Source organism: Lagenorhynchus albirostris, chromosome 9 (assembly GCF_949774975.1).
Source record: "Lagenorhynchus albirostris chromosome 9, mLagAlb1.1, whole genome shotgun sequence".
NCBI lineage: Eukaryota > Metazoa > Chordata > Mammalia > Artiodactyla > Delphinidae > Lagenorhynchus > Lagenorhynchus albirostris.
In genome coordinates, this window is record NC_083103.1 from 41350229 (window position 1) to 41370181 (window position 19953).

Consider the following 19953-nt stretch of genomic DNA (forward strand, 5'->3'; position numbering starts at 1 on the left):
AATGCTAAATTACCTCATTTAGAGAATGACTTTGATTTAAATTACAGTATTTGGATTTTTCCTAAGTCCCATTAATGACTGAATTTTCCGTTAATTCTTCACATGGGCAGCTCTAACACCAGTAACCTGCAGGAAAATAATATTTTTAGTATTTAGTTGCAGGCTTGTTTATACTCACTTGTTCTTTACCCACTTATTTCACATACAATTTAAAAAATTTTGGGTAAATATTGGCCTCATCTTTCTGTGAGGGAGGGGAGCAAGTTCAGATATAAATTAACGGAGGCTCTGCATTATTTGGGGGTTCTTTTGGTGTCTTCATTTCTTTTAGGTCTTTAGTCTCTATCCCCCATCTGGAATACAATTGTTTAAATACTTAATTTTTGCCAGTATTTAAGTTCTCTTGTTTCTATATAACCTTGGGTTAACAGATTTTTGTGTTAACAGGTTTTGATTGAAAGTGCAAACAGCAGGAAAAATTGGTTGATAAACAGCATTGAGGATAGCCTTCCATTTTGTAGTTAACTATTATTTAAAATATAATCTTTGATTTGTGTGCTCTATTTGTAAATTTTGTTGAAGGTATACCAAGTTTAAAGCATGAATTTAAGAGAATGATATTGTTCTAATGCTAAGGTTTAGAAATGTTTACCTGTTGTAGAATGAATTTTACTGTCACACCTCTTTCAAATCTGAATTATTATAAACTTAAGGTGAAAACATTCAATCTTCATTTCAAACCAGTATAAGCTGTTGGAAGTAATTTAGGATATGACATTGCTCACATCTTAAAACCTGGAGTAGACAGTCCCATCTATTTTTTTCTCATTTATATTTTATTTTTGGGGGACCATTTCCTTCAGTGTTTCTGAATCTAATTATGTTTATTAAATATTGCCCGGTAGAACCTTTCTACTGCTCTTCTCAGTCCTTTCTAGTACTAGAAACACTTTTAGATGTCGTTGGATCTGGGGAATAATGGCAAAGTAACTCTGCAGGGAGCAAGCAGTTCTTGCCCTATCTAATGCTAGCTAGATGTTTCCTGCTGTGATTTTTCTCAAACTTTTTTACGGTGGTAACTCCAGTAAAGGAATAAGTGGTGGGCCTGGGGTGAGGTGGGAGCCTTCTATAGTTTAGGCAAGATTAGGGAGAACAGAGGAAAGGGAGTATGTCCATCAGAACTAAACAAGCCTTGCTATGATTAGCTTGGGGGCAAGGGGTCTGTATGAGTTACTTTTAAGTCATTTATATATTGAAGATTGCCAGTATTTGGAGTGTGGTTTCCATCTGTCTGCAGATATTAACATATTGTGGCACTTTGGCTTTGTTTTTACCATAGATTTATAAATTTTTCTTCTAAGTTTTTTCTTTTTATAAAAGTAATAGATTTCAGAGTAAAATAAGAACAAGGTGGTAAAAGAAGCAATATAGGGGATGATAAGTTTAATATTTCCATCACCTTAAAGATAGGCAATTAGCTTGGAGTAAGTTCTTAATTTCTCTGCTTTAAAACATATACATAGACATTAAGTACTATGTACATGCTGAAAAGTTGAAATGTATATATATCCAAAGGAGAAAAGCAAATGGCTGAAAACTGACTGCTTACTTTTCTGCTCCTTCCTATAGATTCTCCTCTCTGAAGGATAGGCACAAAGAAACATTTTATTCCTCCCATGCTTTGTCTTCTCTTTTCTAGGTTCCTTCACCCTGCACTCAGGCGTAAAGGTCATCATCATTACTCTTATGTGAGAGCCTTTAGTGCTGACTGGAAATCCTACTACATTTCTCTAGTCTATTCATTTCCCACTTGTTTGGATGATTATTACTTACTTTCTATTTTTAAATTAATAACACTTTCTTCCCCTTCCTCATCCTCAGCAGATTGATGATGAGTGGTATTTTCCTATTTCACTGAGATGTTTTTACATGTTCCCACTTCCACATGCACTAACCTAAGGGCACGTATGCCCCATTAATTCTGCTTCCTCCCACTTGCATGGATAAACTTCACCTCCCTGACCAGCCTCTCTGATAGGCACTGAAGCCCATCCATTGCTCCTCGTGGGCATCACCCCAGCAATTGTTCCATCCAGGTGTTCCATTTCTCTCCTGCATGATTATTCCCATCAGCTTGAGACATGCTACAATGCTCTCATCTTTAAAACAAAAAGTAATAACCACGGCAAAAGCTAATCTCACATTCCTCCCTGAGAACCTTTTTTGCTGCTCCTCCTAGTAAGCAGAACTCCTTAGAAGCGTTATCTACACTCTACTTCCTTTCCTTTCTTTTTCTTGTTTGCACCGACTGCAGGCATAGCACCTGGTCAAGGTCACCACTTGCACAGATGTAACATTTGACACAGTTGCCCACACTTTCCTTTTTGAAACACTTTGTTTACTTAGCTCTGGAACTCCATTCCCTATGCATCCTTCCCCCTCCCCTCTCCTTTTGTTGGTACTTCCTTGTCTTTCTCAGGTGTCTTAGGGCTCAGGCACACTCTCTTCTGTGTACATTCTGTGTCCTGGATGTACAAAGAGAAACATGCCTTACCCCTCCAAGCCTTGAGGGCCATACTCGGTGCAGTTGAAATTGAGATGCTGTACTAAAGGTTTTTACCTTTTAGAAGTCTCTTCAGAATTAAAGATGATGTTCTGTAATGCCTTGGCACCCTTACTTGCTCTACCAACTGATCCTGGACAGGCCACAGGCACCTCATAATAACTTCTTCCACTTCCAAATGCTGACTTTTTGGTCATCTCTTTAGGTCAGTGACCAGTCTGGCTTGCTCTTAGTTGCTGATCAGCTTGTTCTTTTCTGCCTTTGTCTTAGGCTCTACCCTTTGGACTTTCTCTAGCTTCTAGCCCGTTTTCTCTTACATAGCAAATGCCAGTTCCCCATGTTCTTTGAATTTGTGGGTCAGCCCTGGGCATTCCTACTACTGCTCCTGAGATTCTGAACACATCAGGGGCGGGAGATCAGCCAGAAGAGACTTTGCCTATTTCCTTTTGACTTCTGTATCTCTGTGGACTTGCTTCATCCACCCACCTATTCATCCAGTTTTTTATAGAACACTTTCTAGGCACTTATGACAGAGCAGTAGAAAAAACAAGGTCACCGAAATAAAGAGAGATCTGTAGAATTTGAATGGCAGTGTTACCATGTACCTGGGCCCTTAGAGATACATTGATCATTTTGTTTATTCTGTCAGAGGTATAGGAAGAAAATATGGGTAAATGATTTACTTGCCCTTGCTAAAATGTAAACGTAGGTAAATATGACAACATATTGATTCTGAAATTTCATACAGCAGCTGTGTGTGGGCTTGGACTGTGGACTTCATGATAGCTCTGATTTCAAGTTCCTTGTCCTTGACTCAGCCTCATCTAGAAGTCAATGGTTTTTTGCCTTTTTTAAAAAATTTGTTTTTGCTTTTCCCCCTTTTACCTCTCCTGGCTTGCCTCAGTTTCTCCCTTTCCTGTCCTCCTTGTTAGGTACTTAATTTCTACTGGCCACCATTAATTCGAGAAAGGAGCCCATTACACTTATAACAATAGATTACTTAAGTGTATTAATCCCCACTCCTCTTATCTGTCAGTACCTTGACCACAATGTGCCCTGCAGCCTCCCAGGAAAAAGAACCCCCTCCCCCCAACAATAGAGTAAGGGTCTTCTCTGGCCACCTGTTTGTGCCTTGTCTGCAACTGATTCACTTTGTTACAAAGCAGAAACTAACACACCATTGTAAAGCAATTATACTCCAATAAAGATGTAAAAAAAAAAGAAAAGAAAAGATTTGTAAGAGCCATGACGGCTTCTCAGTTTTGTTCATGTTTTGTCCTTAGCACAGAGAACAAAGGTATGCACTCAGGATACAGTTGCTGAATGAATGAATCAAGGCATCAGTGAATCAAGATGTGGTATTAATATGATGACTCTTTCTACATAATAGATATTTTTGAAAAACAAAACAAGTTTTGCTTCTGTAAACTTAGGTTATTCATTAACTCAACACATCCCTAAGTGACTATTGCAGATGTTGTACTCTGTTCTTATTAAACTTAATTTGTTTAATAAAGCTGCTCTCGTCATTCCCATTTTGCTCTTCTCTATTTAGAAATAGGTAGTATTAGATAAACCCATGTTATTGTGGATTTTCACAGATATTCATTTGTGCCTTAGAACTGAGTCCCACTGGAGGTTCCAAAATGTAAATCTGAATTTCTTGCATCAGGTTCACCTTTGTTGTTTAAAACAAAACATTTCTGGTAGCACTCAGACCTACTAAACCAGAATATCCAGGCTTAGGATTTGGTATCTTTGTAAAATTCTCTGGGTTGGGGAACCTCTGGGAAATCCTTGTTTGTGTAGCTTTCAATCTTTTGTTGATTTCTGGCTTCACAGTGTTTTGGCTTTGGTACATGTGGTGTTCTTTCTGTCATATTTTTTTCCTTTGGTGGTAGTGATGCTATCTTCGTTAAAAGTGCTACACCAGTAAGCTCATAAGCAGCTTTATGTGTGGTTAGAGATTTCTTGACCAGAAATGTGTGTATGAACTTTGCTGACCTCAATTCCTGGAAGACTGATGTAAGACCGTGCTTTAAAAATAAATAAATGAAGCACATAGACAGTCTTAGCCGTGGGATTGTTTTATCATCTAGACCATTAATTCATTAATTTTTCTCAATTGTATAAAGATAGGTCATTTGCTGTTTCCCTCTGGCCGAATTGCATTATGTAGGTGGGATAGGGCAAGGTAGTTTTCTAAAGAATAATTGAGCAGAAATACAAGGAACAAAATTCTTAAGGACATATATTTCCCTCCCCCAATCAAATTATATTAGTAAAGTAAGTAATTGATTAAGACTGACAAGTCGCAAAAATTTATTTTTACTTTTCTTCTTTTATATCTCTTTCACTTCAAGATGTAATTTTACTTCAAGGAATTTTATGTCAACTTTTCTTAAAAAGAATTGTCCTTTCTAAATTGGTGGCTCTGTAAAGATTTATTTTCCTACTTGGCTTCCTTACTTATTGTTAATTGCTTGCTTGATTTGATTGATTGATATTTCAAACCATAGGCCTTATGGTACCTGTGCTGTTTTGAAGAGAGGCAGGGTAGATTTTAAAGTTACGTAAACTTGGGTATACTAATACTATGTAGAACCTGCCTGCCACTCTTTTGAAATACAACAGAGTATAAACTGTTATGAAGTAATTGTTAGATGTATATGCATTAATGTAATGGCCTAATGATATTGCATTGAAGGTGCTGAATTTTGAGAATATAAAATTAAATTAGGAGAACAAGCTACCTGAAAGGATTAGAGGGAACAATACCTTGAGCTAAAACAGGGCCCAGGAATATTCTAATCAGCCAGAGTGTCAAACCTGAAAATTCCTGGGGTATCGAATAGTGCATTGAGAAGGGTTTTGTTCTAGTAGTGGGGCAAAATCAGCCTTAGATGTAATGCTGTTCTGGTACTGTACAATAGAAAGGATCAAACTTTCCGAATAATTGCATCCCAGAAGAAAGCTCAGGAATATTTATAGGAATACAAATTATCCAGAACTCAATAGGTAAAAATCTAGTAGCCACGCATCCACTCAAAACTTACCAAGCATGTAAAGCAGCAGGAAAATATGACCCATAATAAGGAGAAAAGACAGTGAATAGAAACAGATCCAGAGATGACACAGATGATAGAGTTGGTGAGCAGAGAAATTAAAATGGTTATTATTACCATATACCATATGTTCAAGAAGCTAGAGAAAAGACTGAATATTGACTATGTTAAGTAGAGACATGGAAGATGTAAAAAGATCAAAATCAAACTTCTGGAAATTAAAACTACCATGTCTGAGATGAAAAATACACTGGATGGGATTAACAGCAGAAGTAACGGCTGAAAAATTTCTAAATTTGATGAAAACTTACAAAGCTCAACAAACCCTGAGCACAAGAAATATGAAGTAAACTACAAGGCACATTATAATGAAATTGCTTAAAAGCAGTGATAACGAGAAAAAACTGAAAAGTAACCAGAGGGGGAGAAACATTGCATACAGAGGATCAAAGATAAGGATGACAGCAATCACACTGTTTCTCACAGGAGACGATGCAAAGAAGATAGTGGCACAGCATCTTCCAGGTACTGAGAGAAAAAACTCATCTGAAAATTTACTTCAAAAACAAAGGTGAGGGCCTCCCTGGTGGCGCAGTGGTTGAGAGTCCGCCTGCCGATGCAGGGGACACGGGTTCGTGCCCCAGTCCGGGAAGATCCCGCATGCCGTGGAGCGGCTGGGCCTGTGAGCCATGGCCGCTGAGCCTGCGCGTCCGGAGCCTGTGCTCCACAACGGGAGAGGCCACAACAGTGAGAGGCCCGCGTACCACAAAAAAAACAAAAACAAAGGTCAAGTAAAGACTTCTCCCAGATAAACAAAAAGTGAAAGAATTTATTACCAGCAGACCTACATTAAAAGAAATGCAAAAAAGAAGGAAAACCATACCGAATGGAAATCTGAAACTATACAAAGAAATGAAGAACACCTTTACCCATTTATGTGGGTAAATATAAATTATTTTTATTGTTATTTAAATCTCCTGAAAACATAATTGGATGTTTAAAGCAAAAATAATAACAATGTATTCTAAAGTAATAGGTAACAGTAATAAAAAGAGCAGGAGGGAGAAACATACTACTGTTATAAGGTTCTTAAACTATACGTGGATTGACATAATATCATTTGAATTAGACAGTGATGAGTGAAACATGTATATTATAAACTCTAAAGCAATTATAAAAATAACATAATAGGTACATAGTTTATTAGCCAACAAAGAAGATCAAATGGAATCATAAAAACAATACAGTTAACCGAAAAGAAGGCAACTTTTGATAAGTAGAACAAAGAATAAATGGGATGGTTAGGAAACAAATTTCAAGATGACCCAACTATAGCAATAATCACATTAAACTTAAATAGTGTGAACACCTCAATTAAAAGGCAGACATTGTCAGATTGGATAAAAAGCAAGACCCTACAAGAAATCTACTTTCAACGTAAAGATACAAATAGATGAAAAGTACAAAGGATGGGATAAGGTATACCATGCTAATACTAATGAAAGAAAAGTTGAAGTGGCAATATAAATATCAGACTAAGTAGATTTCGGAGCAAATATTATTACTAGGAATAAAGAGGATCATTTCATAATGATAAAGAGATTAATTCATCAAGAGAACTTAACAATCCTAAACATTCATGTAATGAATAACAGCTTCAAAATCCTTAAAGCAAAAATGGGAAGAACAGTTATAGTCAGAAGTTTCAGCACCTCTCTCAATAATTGAGCAAGTAGAAAGAAAATCAGTAAGGATATAGATGGTTTGAAGAACACTGTTGGGCAACTTATCCTAACTGACGTTTAGTAAACACTCCACTGAACAACAGCAGAATATACATCTTTTGAAATGAGAATGGGTCATAGAACAAGTCTCAATACAGTTAAGGGGTTTCTGGTCAGATGGTGTATGTTCTTTGACCACAGTGGAATTAAATTGGAAATAACAAAGATATCTAGGAGATCTCCAAATATGAGGAAATTAAGATACTTTTAATTTACCCTCAGTACAAAGAAAACACAGGACATTACAAAGTATATGAGCTGAATGATAACTAAAACAGCATATCAAAATTTGTGGGGTGCTATTAAAGAAGTACCTATAGAGAAATTTATAGCATTAAATATTTGTATTAGGAAAGAAAAAAGGTTTCAATTCAGTGACTAGCTTCTACCTTAAGAACTGTAAGAAAAAGAAAGAGCAAATTAAAACCATAGTAATCAGAAGAAGTAAAATAATAAAGAATGGAAACCAATGAAATTGAAAATAGGAAAAACATAGAGAAGTAAAGAAAAACCAAAAAGGGAGAGATAACCATCATTTCAAATCTTAGTAGATGTTTAAAAGATAATAAGGAAATACTATAAACAACTTTATGCCAATAAATTCAGCAGGTTAGATGAAATAGACCTATTCCTTGAAAGGCACACACTCAAGAAAAAAATAGATAAGCTGAGTAGTACTATATGTATAAGATAAATCCAATTTATTGTAAAAACCTTTCCTCAAAACTCCAGGCCCAGATGGATTCACTGGGCCAATTTTACTAAACTGATTTTGCTGAAACTATTCCAGAAAATTGAAGAGGAGAGAATTCTTTCCAACTCATTATATGAAGCCAGTATTACTCTGATACCAAATCAGACAAAGATATAAGAAAACTACAGTTCAATATTTCTCATAAACATAGATGTAAAAATTTTTTTTTGATGTAAAATTTTTTAATTAAAATTTTAGTAAATAGAATTCAATATATGAAAAGAACAATGCATTATCACTCAAGTGGAGTTAATTCCAGGAATGCCATGTTGATTTAACAGGAGAAAGTGAATCAGTATAATTTATCATATTAACAGACTTTAAAAAGGAAAAATCGTATGATCTCAACAGATGCAGAAGAAAAAAATTTGACAAAATCCAGCATCGGTTCCTGATAAAAATTCTTTATAAATGGAATAGTGAGGAACTTTATTAACCTGATAAAGGGCATCTGTAATAAAACCCTACAACCAACAGCTTACTTAATGGTGAAAGACCAAATGCTTTCTCCCCAAGATCAGAAACAAGTCAGGAGTACCGCCTCACCGCTGCTGTCTTGGAGCTTCCAGGCAGTGAGGTAAGGCCAGAAAATGAATGAAAAAACATCCACATCAGAAAGGAAGCAACAAAACTGTCTTTATTAGCAAATGACATGATTGCTTATATAGAAAAGCCTATGGAATTTACAAAAACAAAACAAAACAAACCCACCTAGATGAGTTTAGCATAGTTCCAGGTTCTAAGATAAAGATACAAAAGTTATGATTCTGTTTTGCAGAGAAAAATGTATATCATTGAAAAAAGATGAGAAGAATGTGGTTCTGTATGGATGATAAGTTCCTGAATTTTCTTTTTTTTTCCTTTTTGCCCATCTGTAATTTTCTAACCTTATATAAGTGTTTACTTTTGTGGTAATGACAGCAGTGAGAGTCACTTTTTCAGAAATATGAATTTTCAGGCCCACTATATAAATATAAATGTAATATAGTTTAATAGTTGTAGGTAATTATCACTATTCCAATCCTCTACATTTAAGATATATATAGGGCATCTACTATATAGGGCTAATATTCAATTAGCCTTTTCTTTCTCTGGCCTACCATTTATATGTCATCAGCAATGCCACCCTTCCCTGCCTACCTTCCTTCATTTCTTCATGTAAGGAAGGCATTGTGAGGGCTTGTGGTTCTATTCATTATTTTTTTCCCACATATTTATTGAGAGTCTTCCAAGTACCAGGTACTGGGGAATGCAGACGTGAAGAAGACCCCATGGCTTCCTGAGGCCTGCCCTGCTCTCCAGCCTCATCTCTTGCCATTTTCTCTCTTAGCTTATTGTATTCCAGCCACTCTAGGCTTCTTTCAGTTTCTGGAACTTGGAGTGCCCTCATGCCTGCTGTTTCCATTGTCAGGGATACTTCTTCACCCTGACCCAACTCCATACACTTTACCTAAATATCACTTCCTCAGGGAAGCTTTCCCTGACCTGCTCAGCAGGGTTATACACTCCCATAGCACCTTGTACTTCCTAGAATTTATCACTGTTGCATTTAATACTTTTTGAGTAATCACTAGACTGACATCTTGCTTCTGTCATGTTCTGAGTTTTTCTGCGGCGGTGGGCTTCAGCACTATGAGTTAAACTATTAAGTGTTTTGGTTCGTCTTAAGGCAAACCAGCTTGGTCTCTGGCTGGATTAACAGTGCAGTGTGTGGCCAAGCAGTAGATGGAGCAGATCTAATCGTTAATACTGTACCTCAAACACACCTCTTGAAATTTCAGGTAACGCAGGAAGAAGGACAGCAATTAGCACGACAACTTAAGGTAACATACATGGAGGCGTCAGCAAAGATTAGGATGAATGTAGATCAAGCTTTCCATGAACTTGTCCGGGTTATAAGGTAAGCAGAACACATCCCAGAAGTTTGTTTTAGTTTATTGAATTTGATGAGTAGTCACATTATGCTTTTTAAAAAAATTAAGAAAAAAAATTACCATTAAATGTTTTTCGTAAGAAAGAGGAAATTGTATGTAGGAGTGATTCTTTTCTGGGAATCATTTTTGACATGGTATGTTAAAAATTTTAATTACGTACGTAATTCTGGTTACTTCCTACATAAAAAGCCTAATTTTATTATATTGAAGTAGAGTACACATAGAGATTTTGAAAAGAATTGGTGCACCTTCCAAAGGTGGCGGTGGTGTGAAGATAGTGACGACAGCAGCTAACACTTGAGTGGTAGGTAGCGTCTGCCAGATCCTGTGCTGACTGCTTCCCGTGCATTACTACATTTAATCCCCACCACAGCCCAGTAATGCCCCTCCTCTCTGATGAGAAAACAGATACACAGAGGTGAAATAATTTGAACGTATTAAATGGCAGAGCTGGGACTTAAATCCAGGTCTCTGATTCCAGAGCCTGTGCTCTTAGCTTTGCTTCCTACCCACTCCTCCCAGGCCACGAGGAAGCCAGGCAGTAGGGATTCAGCAGTCCCACAGCATATGAAGTATGATATCCAGACTTCATAGAGGTTTTCTGTTTGCTGGCCTAGGAGGCCTCTGTGGTTCAGAAAGTATTATTGGGTTCCAAGAAGCTGGAGGCGGTGAGTGAGGTTGGCTGGAGTTGGTGTGTGTGAGAAAGAGTGAGTTGCTTTAGCAGGTGGGGTTTTGTGAGATTATTTTGGGTCTTGGTGGCTTGGCCTCTGTTTCATCCTCTGTTCTTAGTTCTGCTGGTTTCCCTGCTAGTTAGTTTGACAGGTATATGGAGTTAGTTCCTGTTAGTTGTACGTCTAAGGTGAATTGACATTTTGAGCTATGGGCTTCTACTTGTACTTTTTCTTGGCCCATTACTAGGGCATTCTCTTTGTGGGTTGGAAAAGAAGATTGCTTTTTTTTTTAGTAGTTTGTTAAAAATGCAAATTCGGTTATTTTTTAATGAATACAGAGTTTCAGTTTTGCAAGATGAAAAGATTTGGGAGGTGGATAGTAGTGCACAACATTGTAAATATACGTAAAGCACTGAACTGTACCCTTAAAAATGGTTAAGATGGTAAATTTTATGTGTATTTTACCTGCCCCCCCCACCCCGAAACCAATGCCTTTTTTTTTTTTTGGCCATGTTGGGTCTTCGTTGCTGCATGCGGGCTTTCTCTAGTTGCGGCGAGCGGGGGCTACTCTTCCTTGTGGTGGGCATGCTTCTCATTGCGGTGGCTTATCTTGTTGCAGAGCACGGGCTCTAGGCACATGGGCTTTAGTAGTTGTGGCACGTGGGCCCTAGAGTGCGTGGGCTTCAGAAGTTGTGGCGCGTGGGCTCGGTAGTTGCGGCATGTGGGCTCTAGAGCACAGGTTCAGTAGTTGTGGCGCACAGGCTTAGTTGCTACGTGGCATGTGGAATCTTCCCAGACCAGGGATTGAACCCGTGTCCCCTGCATTGGCGGGCAGATTCTTAACCATTGTGCCACCAGGAAGTCCCACTAGTGCTTTTTAAAAATAATTTTTATTGCTTTTTTGAAATACTTAATCCTTGGTTTTGATCCTCAGAATTGACCCACATCCATCAGTCAGGAGTGAGGAGGGGGTACATGAGACTTTTTTGTTCCAGAGACTGTTAGACATTTGAACATAACAAAATCTTCTTTAATCCTCGTAGCAACTGTGAAAGGTAGGGGTTTTATTATCCCTCCTAAAAAAACACCCCTCAGAGAGGTCAACTAACTTGTTTAATACAGACTTGTAGTTACGAAGTGGCAAAACCAGGACAGGAATGGCATACCTCATAAGGGCAGGTACTTTAGTGATGGATGTTCATTCCTAAGGATACCTTAGAGTCATGGAATTTCAAACTGGGAAGGGAATTTAGAGGTGTTGAATTCAGCATCTCACCTAATTGAATACTCACCCATAAATGAAACTCAGACAGCTTTGCTTATGCTCATGTTGAAGCATTTGTACCTCCCTGCCCCCAAAGATTTGCTTTGACTCCCTAGTTGAAATTTAACATTGAAAAGCATATGCACATAAACCAGACTCATCCAACAATAACCTGCATTTATAATAATGTATTACCAAAAAGTCAATTATCTATAGGTTTTTTGTATCTTACAGGAAATTTCAAGAGCAGGAATGTCCTCCTTCACCAGAACCAACACGGAAAGAAAAAGACAAGAAAGGCTGCCACTGTGTCATTTTCTAAGAATCCCTTGAATTTTAGCTACCAACTGCCAGGAAAAGCCCTCATCTTCTCCTTCTCTCCTTACAGTTTACATCATGTTGGTACCTTTCTAGCCTTAGATAAATGATCACCGTGGTAGCCTTAGACCAAGAAGCTGGCTAATCCTTTCCATGAAGCTGATCCAATGGTCAGTCAAGACAGATTTAAAGGAAACACTAAGGCTGCTTCAAAGATTATCTGATTCCTTTAAAATGGATATCTATATACACAGACACATTCTTTTTTTAAGGGCTTACTTTTAATAGGGATGGATCAGTTTTGGAACCTAAGCTGTTTGCCAAGCTGAAGTCATAGGTTGTGAAATAACTTTTAACTTCTGGAATCATATTGCCTACTGTTACTCTAAATAGAAACATAGGGAGTTTTAAAAAAATGTGAATTTTTGCCTATCTCTAAAAATTTTGATGTCAACTTTAGTTAACCTTAAATACACTGAATTGAATCCACAAAAGTGAGACATCTCAGACCTTTACTGATGCTATAGCCTTTTGTTTTCCAGTGGCCAAAATACCAAAATGCCTACTGTATTTATAGGTTAAAAACTGCGTGTAAAGCCTTTACTATTATTCCTAAAGATAATATTCTGTGTGGCCAAATATTTGGACTCATTCTGGACTTAGGCATTTTAGTGTTCTTGGTTTTTTAATTTAACTCTTTTCACAGCCATGTTGAGAGTAAAAATAAATAATTTCTGTCTGTCTTCCTTTTCAAGTATTTCTGGATAAGGGATTCAAAAAAACTAAAACTGTTTTTGTTTGTAATATAAAATATGGAATTGATCTTTCCAGGGTCAGAGATGATTAATGTTTTGCTATATACTTTTATACATTATTTTCTTATCAAACTAGTTAACAAGTATTTTTATATGTTTGTAAGCAAATATGCTTTTACAGCATACCTTGTGTATATGTAAAGATAAGTATTTAATTCTCACTTCACTTTTAGCTGACAAAGGAAAAAAAGTGAAAACTACAGAAACTGTGGTAGAACCTTACATGCTGTTCTGGTCCTGGTTGTACCCACCTTTGGCCAGTCACATAGCTACTCGAGAAACCTTCCCAATAGAGTACAACAGGATGAGAATCTGAAATCACTTCCGATATCCCCTACTAGATATTGACTGCTATATCAAGTAGTAAATGGTAAAACTTTTAATTGACAATTAGTATAACTGTGGGTGACTTCTGATTTTGTTTTTAATTCTGTGGATTGTGTTTAAACAATTCAAAAGTATGTTCCTGATTTTGAGATACTAAGTGGTATTGCACAGTTGTCACTTTATTGAATGTGTACAACAGTTCCATGAAGATTATAAAGCATACCCTTGTATAGCTTCAGGTGCTAGAATTAAAATCGATCTGTTATCACAAGATGATGCTTGATGACTTGTTATTTTGGTGGTTTATTGAAGGAATGAGTGTTGGAGGAAACTTATTTTCATAGCTCTATGCCTTTTCCTGAGGATTTGAATCTAAGATCAATACTGGATATTTAGTAGGTGAACTTGAAGTGAAATGGCTTGGTGTTTTTAGTGATTTCCTGAATATTTTCTTAAGTCATTGTTTCTTTAACTTTTTCTATGAAGTGCTCCTGACAGAGATTTCTCACTGTAGAGGGGAGAGGAGGGTGAATACATACACATATACTCTCTCTGAGTATGATGCCTAAAACAGCTGAAGCAAAGCACACAAATTTATTTGAATGTTAATTAAAATTACTGCCCAGGAAGATACCACATTTATCCCCTGGCTTTTGGTGCTATAGCACTATCTTGTATCCTTGTTAGTACTTTCAGTTGGGGAAGTTTTTTTTATTTATTGTTGGTAACTTCAGATAATAAGAGATAGTCTATACAACATTCATATTTAGTGGGAAACCTTTTATTTTGTTCTGAGTAGATGATTTATAACAAAGCAGCCTAAAAGTTAAATTTTGTTATCTCAGTTTACTTTTTTTCTCTCTGTGCTTTACTTTGGATAATTTTTATTCCTACATCTTCAAGTTCCCTAATGTTTTCTTCTGCAGTTATTCAATCTGCTGTTAATCCCATCCAATGAATTTTTCATTTCAGACCTGATGTTTTTTCCTCCTGTAGAAGTCCTGTTTTTTAAAAAATATATCTTCTGTTTCTTTCCTCATTATGTTCATGTATTTCTCTTATCCAGCCCCTCTCAATTGAGTTCCCAGAGAATTGGGTCTAATGCCTTATCTGTTGTATGTAGTGAATTAACTTCTGTGCATCTGGAATGGTTCTAGCTGTGTACCATCCTTGGGAGAATTGAGAAAATAATCCCTCAAATAACTTTTTGTACTGCTTAATTCTCTTGCAGAACCCTGGTTGAGAAAGGCTGCTTTGAATATTTGAACATGGTTACAATAGCTGTTTAACATCCTTGTCTGCTGATCATGTCTATAAGTTTTGGATCTATTTCTATTGACTGATTTTTCTCTAGTTATGGTCTCATTTTCCTGCTCCTTCACATGTCTAGTAAGTTTTTATTGATATTAGATGCTGGACATTGTGTATTTTATGTTGTTGGGTGCCTAGATTTTGTTGCTTTCATCTAAAGATTCTTGGGCTTTGTTCTGGTAGTCAGTTAATTTATTTGTAGTTGTTTGATCCTTTCAAGGCTTGTTTTTTAAGCTTCATGCAGACTCAAGTAGCTTTTTTCCCAGGATAGTTTAGCTCCACTGCTAAGGTGTGGCCTTTTTGGGGTCTCTACTGAATGCCCTGTGTAATCACTGAGGACTCCAGTTTGGCTCATGGGAACTCAGACAATTCCCAGCCCCATATGAGCTCTGGGGAACCATTCTATTCGCAGCTCCTGTGTCATTCTTTCCCTAGCCTCCTGGAGTTTCACCCTATACATGCATATGTTAATATTTAGCAAAGCCTCGTTGACCCTCTGCATATTTTTGGAGCTCTTTCTCTGTTTGGCTCTCTCTCCTCCAGAACTTTGTCCTGCAGCTTTCAGCTGCTGCAAACTCCCTGATCTCCAGTGTCTGTCTTTTTAGCTCAGGGAAACATTTGTGACCTGCTTGGAATCCCCTATCCCCTCTGCAATCTGGAATGTGTCTCTAGGCAGAGAGCCAGGACAGTCTTAAGGTGTAGTTTATTTGTTTTTCTTCCGTCAGGGATTGTGGTCCTGTGCTGCTTGGTGTATAATGTTTGAAAACAGTTGTTTCACATATTTACTCTAGTTTTCTGATTGTCTAAGGTAGGAGGGTAAAATGTGGTTCATGCTACTCCACGACTGGAAGCTGAGGTCGTTCGCATTTGATTTCCATCATATAATCAGAGGTACCTTGTAGCCATCAATCTATGACTTGAAATCTTTTCTCACAGAGAATGGCCAGTCTCGTGACACGAATAGTCCTTGTCTGTATGGCCATTGTGTTTTCCTCTCTAGCTTGGGGGCCGGCAAACTTTTTCTCTAAAGGGCCAGTTCGTAAATAGCACCTTGGGCTTTGCAGGCCATGTGGTTTTTGTCCCAGCCCCTTAGCTCTACCACTGTAGTGCCAAAGCAGCCATAAACAATGTATAAATGAAAGAATGTGGCTGTGTTCCAATGAAACCTTATTTGTGGACACTGAAGTTGGTATTTCATATAATTTTCTTTCTTCTTCCTTTTTTTTTTTACATTATTTATTTGGCTGCACCAGGTCTTAGTTGCGGCACGCAGGATCTTCCTTGCGGCACGTAGTATCTTTCAGTTGGGGCCCACGGGCCCACACGATTGCACACGCGATCTTTTAGTCGCGGCCTGCAGGATCTAGCTCCCTGACCAAGGTTCGAACCTGGGCCCCCAGCATTAGGAGCACGGAGTCTTAGCCACTGGACCACCAGGGAAGTCGCCATGTCATTTTCGTGTGTCATGAAATATTAATCTTTTGAATTCTTTTCAAAAATTCATTTAAAATTGTAAAGATAATTCTGTACAAAAATAGATGGCAGACTGGATATGATCTGTGGGCCATGGTTTGCCAATCCTGCTCTTTAGCACATTTAGCATTTGAAATTACACTCCCAACTTCAGACTCTCTTATGAATGTGGAAATTCTTTCAAGCAGGATTTCCTGAATTAACAGTCATGAATTTCTGTCCTAGGAATTTTCTCCCTATATTGTTTGTTTAGGGCTTTACAGTGTTTCAGAGTTGAACATTATGCTCTATTGACACACCTCTTACACTGATGATTCTCTAAATTTGGGACTTCAGAGTTTTGTTTTATATATATATATACTTTATCCTTTGACTATTAAAATTCAGTGTAACAGGGCTTCCCTGGTGGCGCAGTGGTTCAGAGTCCGCCTGCCAATGCAGCGGACACGGGTTTGTGTCCCGGTCCGGGAAGATCCCACATACCGCGGAGTGGCTGGTCCCGTGAGCCATGGCAGCTGAGCCTGCGCGTCCAGAGCCTGTGCTCCGCAACGGGAGAGGTCACGACAGTAAGAGGCCCACGTACTGCAAAAAAAAAAAAAAAAAAAATTCAGTGTAACAAAGTTGTATATACTTAAGGTCTAACTTGTTCCTCCTCTAACTGTTCGTCACCACTTGGTTTGATTTCTTTCTTTCCCATTCCTATACATAGTGATGCCATTGAACAGGTAACCGGCAGGTAAATGGGAGATGATGATAAAGTGATCACTTTTCAATATCATTCAAACACTTAAAGGTACTTAATCAGTGACTGCTTATAAAGTTTCAAAGTACTTTTTAGAAAAAAGGCATTTTAATTTTTTTAAAATTTTATTGGAGTATAGTTGATTTACAGTGTTGTGTTAGTTTCAGATGTACAGCAAAGTGATTGAGTTACACATACATTTATTCTTTTTTAGATTCTTTTCTCATATAGGTTATCACAGAATACTGAATAGAGTTCCCTGTGCTATACAGTAGGTCCTTGTTGGTTATCCATCTTACATATAGTAGTGTGTATATGTTCATCCCGAGCTCCTGATTTGTATCTCCCCACCAAGTTTCCCCTTTGGTAGTCATAAGTTTATTCTTGATACCTGTAAGTCTGTTTCTGTTTTATAAGTAAGTTCATTTGTACCATTTTTAAAAAATGAGATTCCACATATGAGTGATATCATATGATATTTGTCTTTCTCTGTTTGAATTACTTCTCTTAGCATGATAATCTCTAGGTCTATCCATGTTGCTGCAAACGGCATGATTTCATTCTTTTTTATGGCTGAATAATATTCCATTGTATATATGTACCACATCTTCTTTATCCATTACTCTGTCAATGGACATATAGGTTGCTTCCATGTCTTGGCTTGTAAAATAGTGCTGCAGTGAACATTGGGGTGCATGTATCTTTTCGGATTATGGTTTTCTCTGCGTATATGCCCAGGAGTGGGATTGCTGGATCATATGGTAGTTCTGTTTTTAGTTTTTTAAGGAACCTCCATAGTGTTCTCCATAGTGGTTGTACCAATTTACATTCCCACCAACAGTATAGGAGGGTTCCCTTTCCTCCACATCCTCTCCAGCATTTATTGTTTGTAGACTTTTTGATGATGGCCATTCTGATCGGTGTGAGGTGATACCTCATTGTAGTGTTGATTTGCATTTCTCTAATAATTAGTGATGTTGAGCATCTTTTCATGTGCTTTTGGCCATCTGTATGTCTTCTTTGGAGAAATGTCTACTTAGATCTTCTGCCCATTTCTTGATTGGGTTGTTTGTGTATTTTTTGACTTGGAGCAGGATGAGCTGTCTGTATATTTTGGAGATTAATCCCTTGTCGGTTGCTTCATTTGCAGATATTTTCAACTCATTCTGTGGGTTGTCTTTTCATTTTGTTTATGGTTTCCTTTGCTTTTAAGTCTAATTAGGTCCCATTTGTTTATTTTTGTTTTTATTTTCATTACTCTAGGAGGTGGGTCAAAAAAGATGTTGCTGCGATTTATGTCAAAGAGTGTTCTGCATATGTTTTCCTCCAAGAGTTTTATATTTTTATAGTGTCTGACCTTACATTTAGGTCTTTGATCCATTTTGTGTTTATTTTTGTGTTTGGTGTCAGGGAGTGTTCTAATTTCATTCTTTCACATGTAGCTGTCCAGTTTTCCCAGCACCACTTAATGAAGAGACTGTCTTTTCTCCATTGTATATTCTTGTCGCCTTTGTCGTAGATTAATTGACCATACATGTGTGGATTTATTCCTGGGCTTTCTATCCTGTTCCATTGATCTAATGTATTTCTGTTTTTGTGCCACTACCATACTATTCTGATGACTGTAGATTTGTAGTATAGTCTGAAGTCAGGGAGCCTAATTCCTCCAGCTCCGTTTTTCTTTCTCAAGATTGTTTTAGCTATTTGGAGTTTTTTGTGTCTCCATATAAATTTAAAAATTTCTTCATTCTAGTTCTGTGGAAAATACCATTGTAATTTGATAGGGATTGCATTGAATCTGTAGATCGCCTTGGGTAGTATAGTAATTTTGACAATATTGATTCTACCAATCCAAGAACATGGTGTATCTTTCCATATGTTTGTGTCATATTCGATTTCTTTCACCAGCGTTTTATAGTTTTCAGAGTGCAGGTCTTTTGTCTCCTTAGGTAGGTTTATTCCTAGGTATTTTATTCTTTTTGATGCAGTGGTAGATGGGATTGTTTCCTTAATTTGTCCTTCTTATCTTTTGTTGTTAGTGTATAGGAAGATGCAACAGATTTCTGTGTATTAATTTTGTATCCTGAAACTTTACTGAAATCAATGAGCTCTAGTAGTTTTCTGGTAGCATCTTTAGATTTTCTATGGGTAGTATCATTTCATCTGCAAACAGTGACTGCTTTACTTGTTCTCCAATTTGGATTCTTTTTATTTCTTCTCTGATTGCCATGGCTAGGACTTCCAAAACTGTGTTGAATAGAAGTGGTGACAATGGACATCCTTGCCTTGTTCCTGATCTTAGAGGGAATGCTTTCAGCTTTTCATCGTTGAGAATGGTGTTAGCTTTGGGTTTGTCATATACAGTCTTTATTATGTTAAGGTAGGTTCCCTCTGTGCCCACTTTCTGGAGAGTTTTTTCATAAATGGGTGTTGAATTTTGTCAAAAGCTTTTCCTGCATCTATTGAGATGACCATATGGTTTTTATTCTTCAGTTTGTTAATGTGGTGTATCACACTGATTGATTTGCAGATATGGAAGAATCCTTGCATCCCTGGGATAAATCCCACTTGATCTTAGTGTATGATCCTTTTAATGTATTGTTGGATTTGGTTTGCTAATATTTTGGTCAGTATTTTTATGTCTGTGTTCATCAGTGATATTGGCCTGTACTTTTCTTTTTTTGTGGTATCTTTTGTTGTGGTATCAGGGTAATGGTGGCCTCATAGAATGAGTTCAGAAGTGGTCCTTCCTCTGCAGTTTTTGAAAGAGTTTCAGAAGGCTAGGTGTTAACCCTTTTCTAAATGTTTGATAGAATTCACCTGTGAAGCCATCTGGTCCTGGACTTTTGTTTGTTGGGAGTTTTTATTTTTAATTAATTAATTAATTATTTTTTGGCTGTGTTGGGTTTTCATTGCTGTGCGCGGGCTTTCT

At 37.4% G+C, this 19953-nt stretch overlaps 1 protein-coding gene across 4 annotated transcripts in view; it reads left to right on the forward strand.

Moving 5' to 3' along the window:
- RRAS2 (RAS related 2) overlaps positions 1–19953 on the forward strand; it is an 84670-nt gene that overhangs the window by 57461 nt on the left and 7256 nt on the right. The window contains exons 5-7 of one of the 4 annotated variants that reach the window (XM_060159618.1): positions 9948–10066; positions 11706–11826; positions 12270–13758. In XM_060159618.1, the coding sequence (XP_060015601.1) occupies positions 9948–10066; positions 11706–11784 (198 nt within the window). In that variant the 3' untranslated portion in view covers positions 11785–11826; positions 12270–13758. Of the gene's footprint in view, positions 1–3846; positions 3955–9947; positions 10067–11705; positions 11827–12269; positions 13759–19953 lie in introns of those variants that run through there. The other 3 variants (XM_060159617.1, XM_060159619.1, XM_060159620.1) reach the window with 3 other exon arrangements.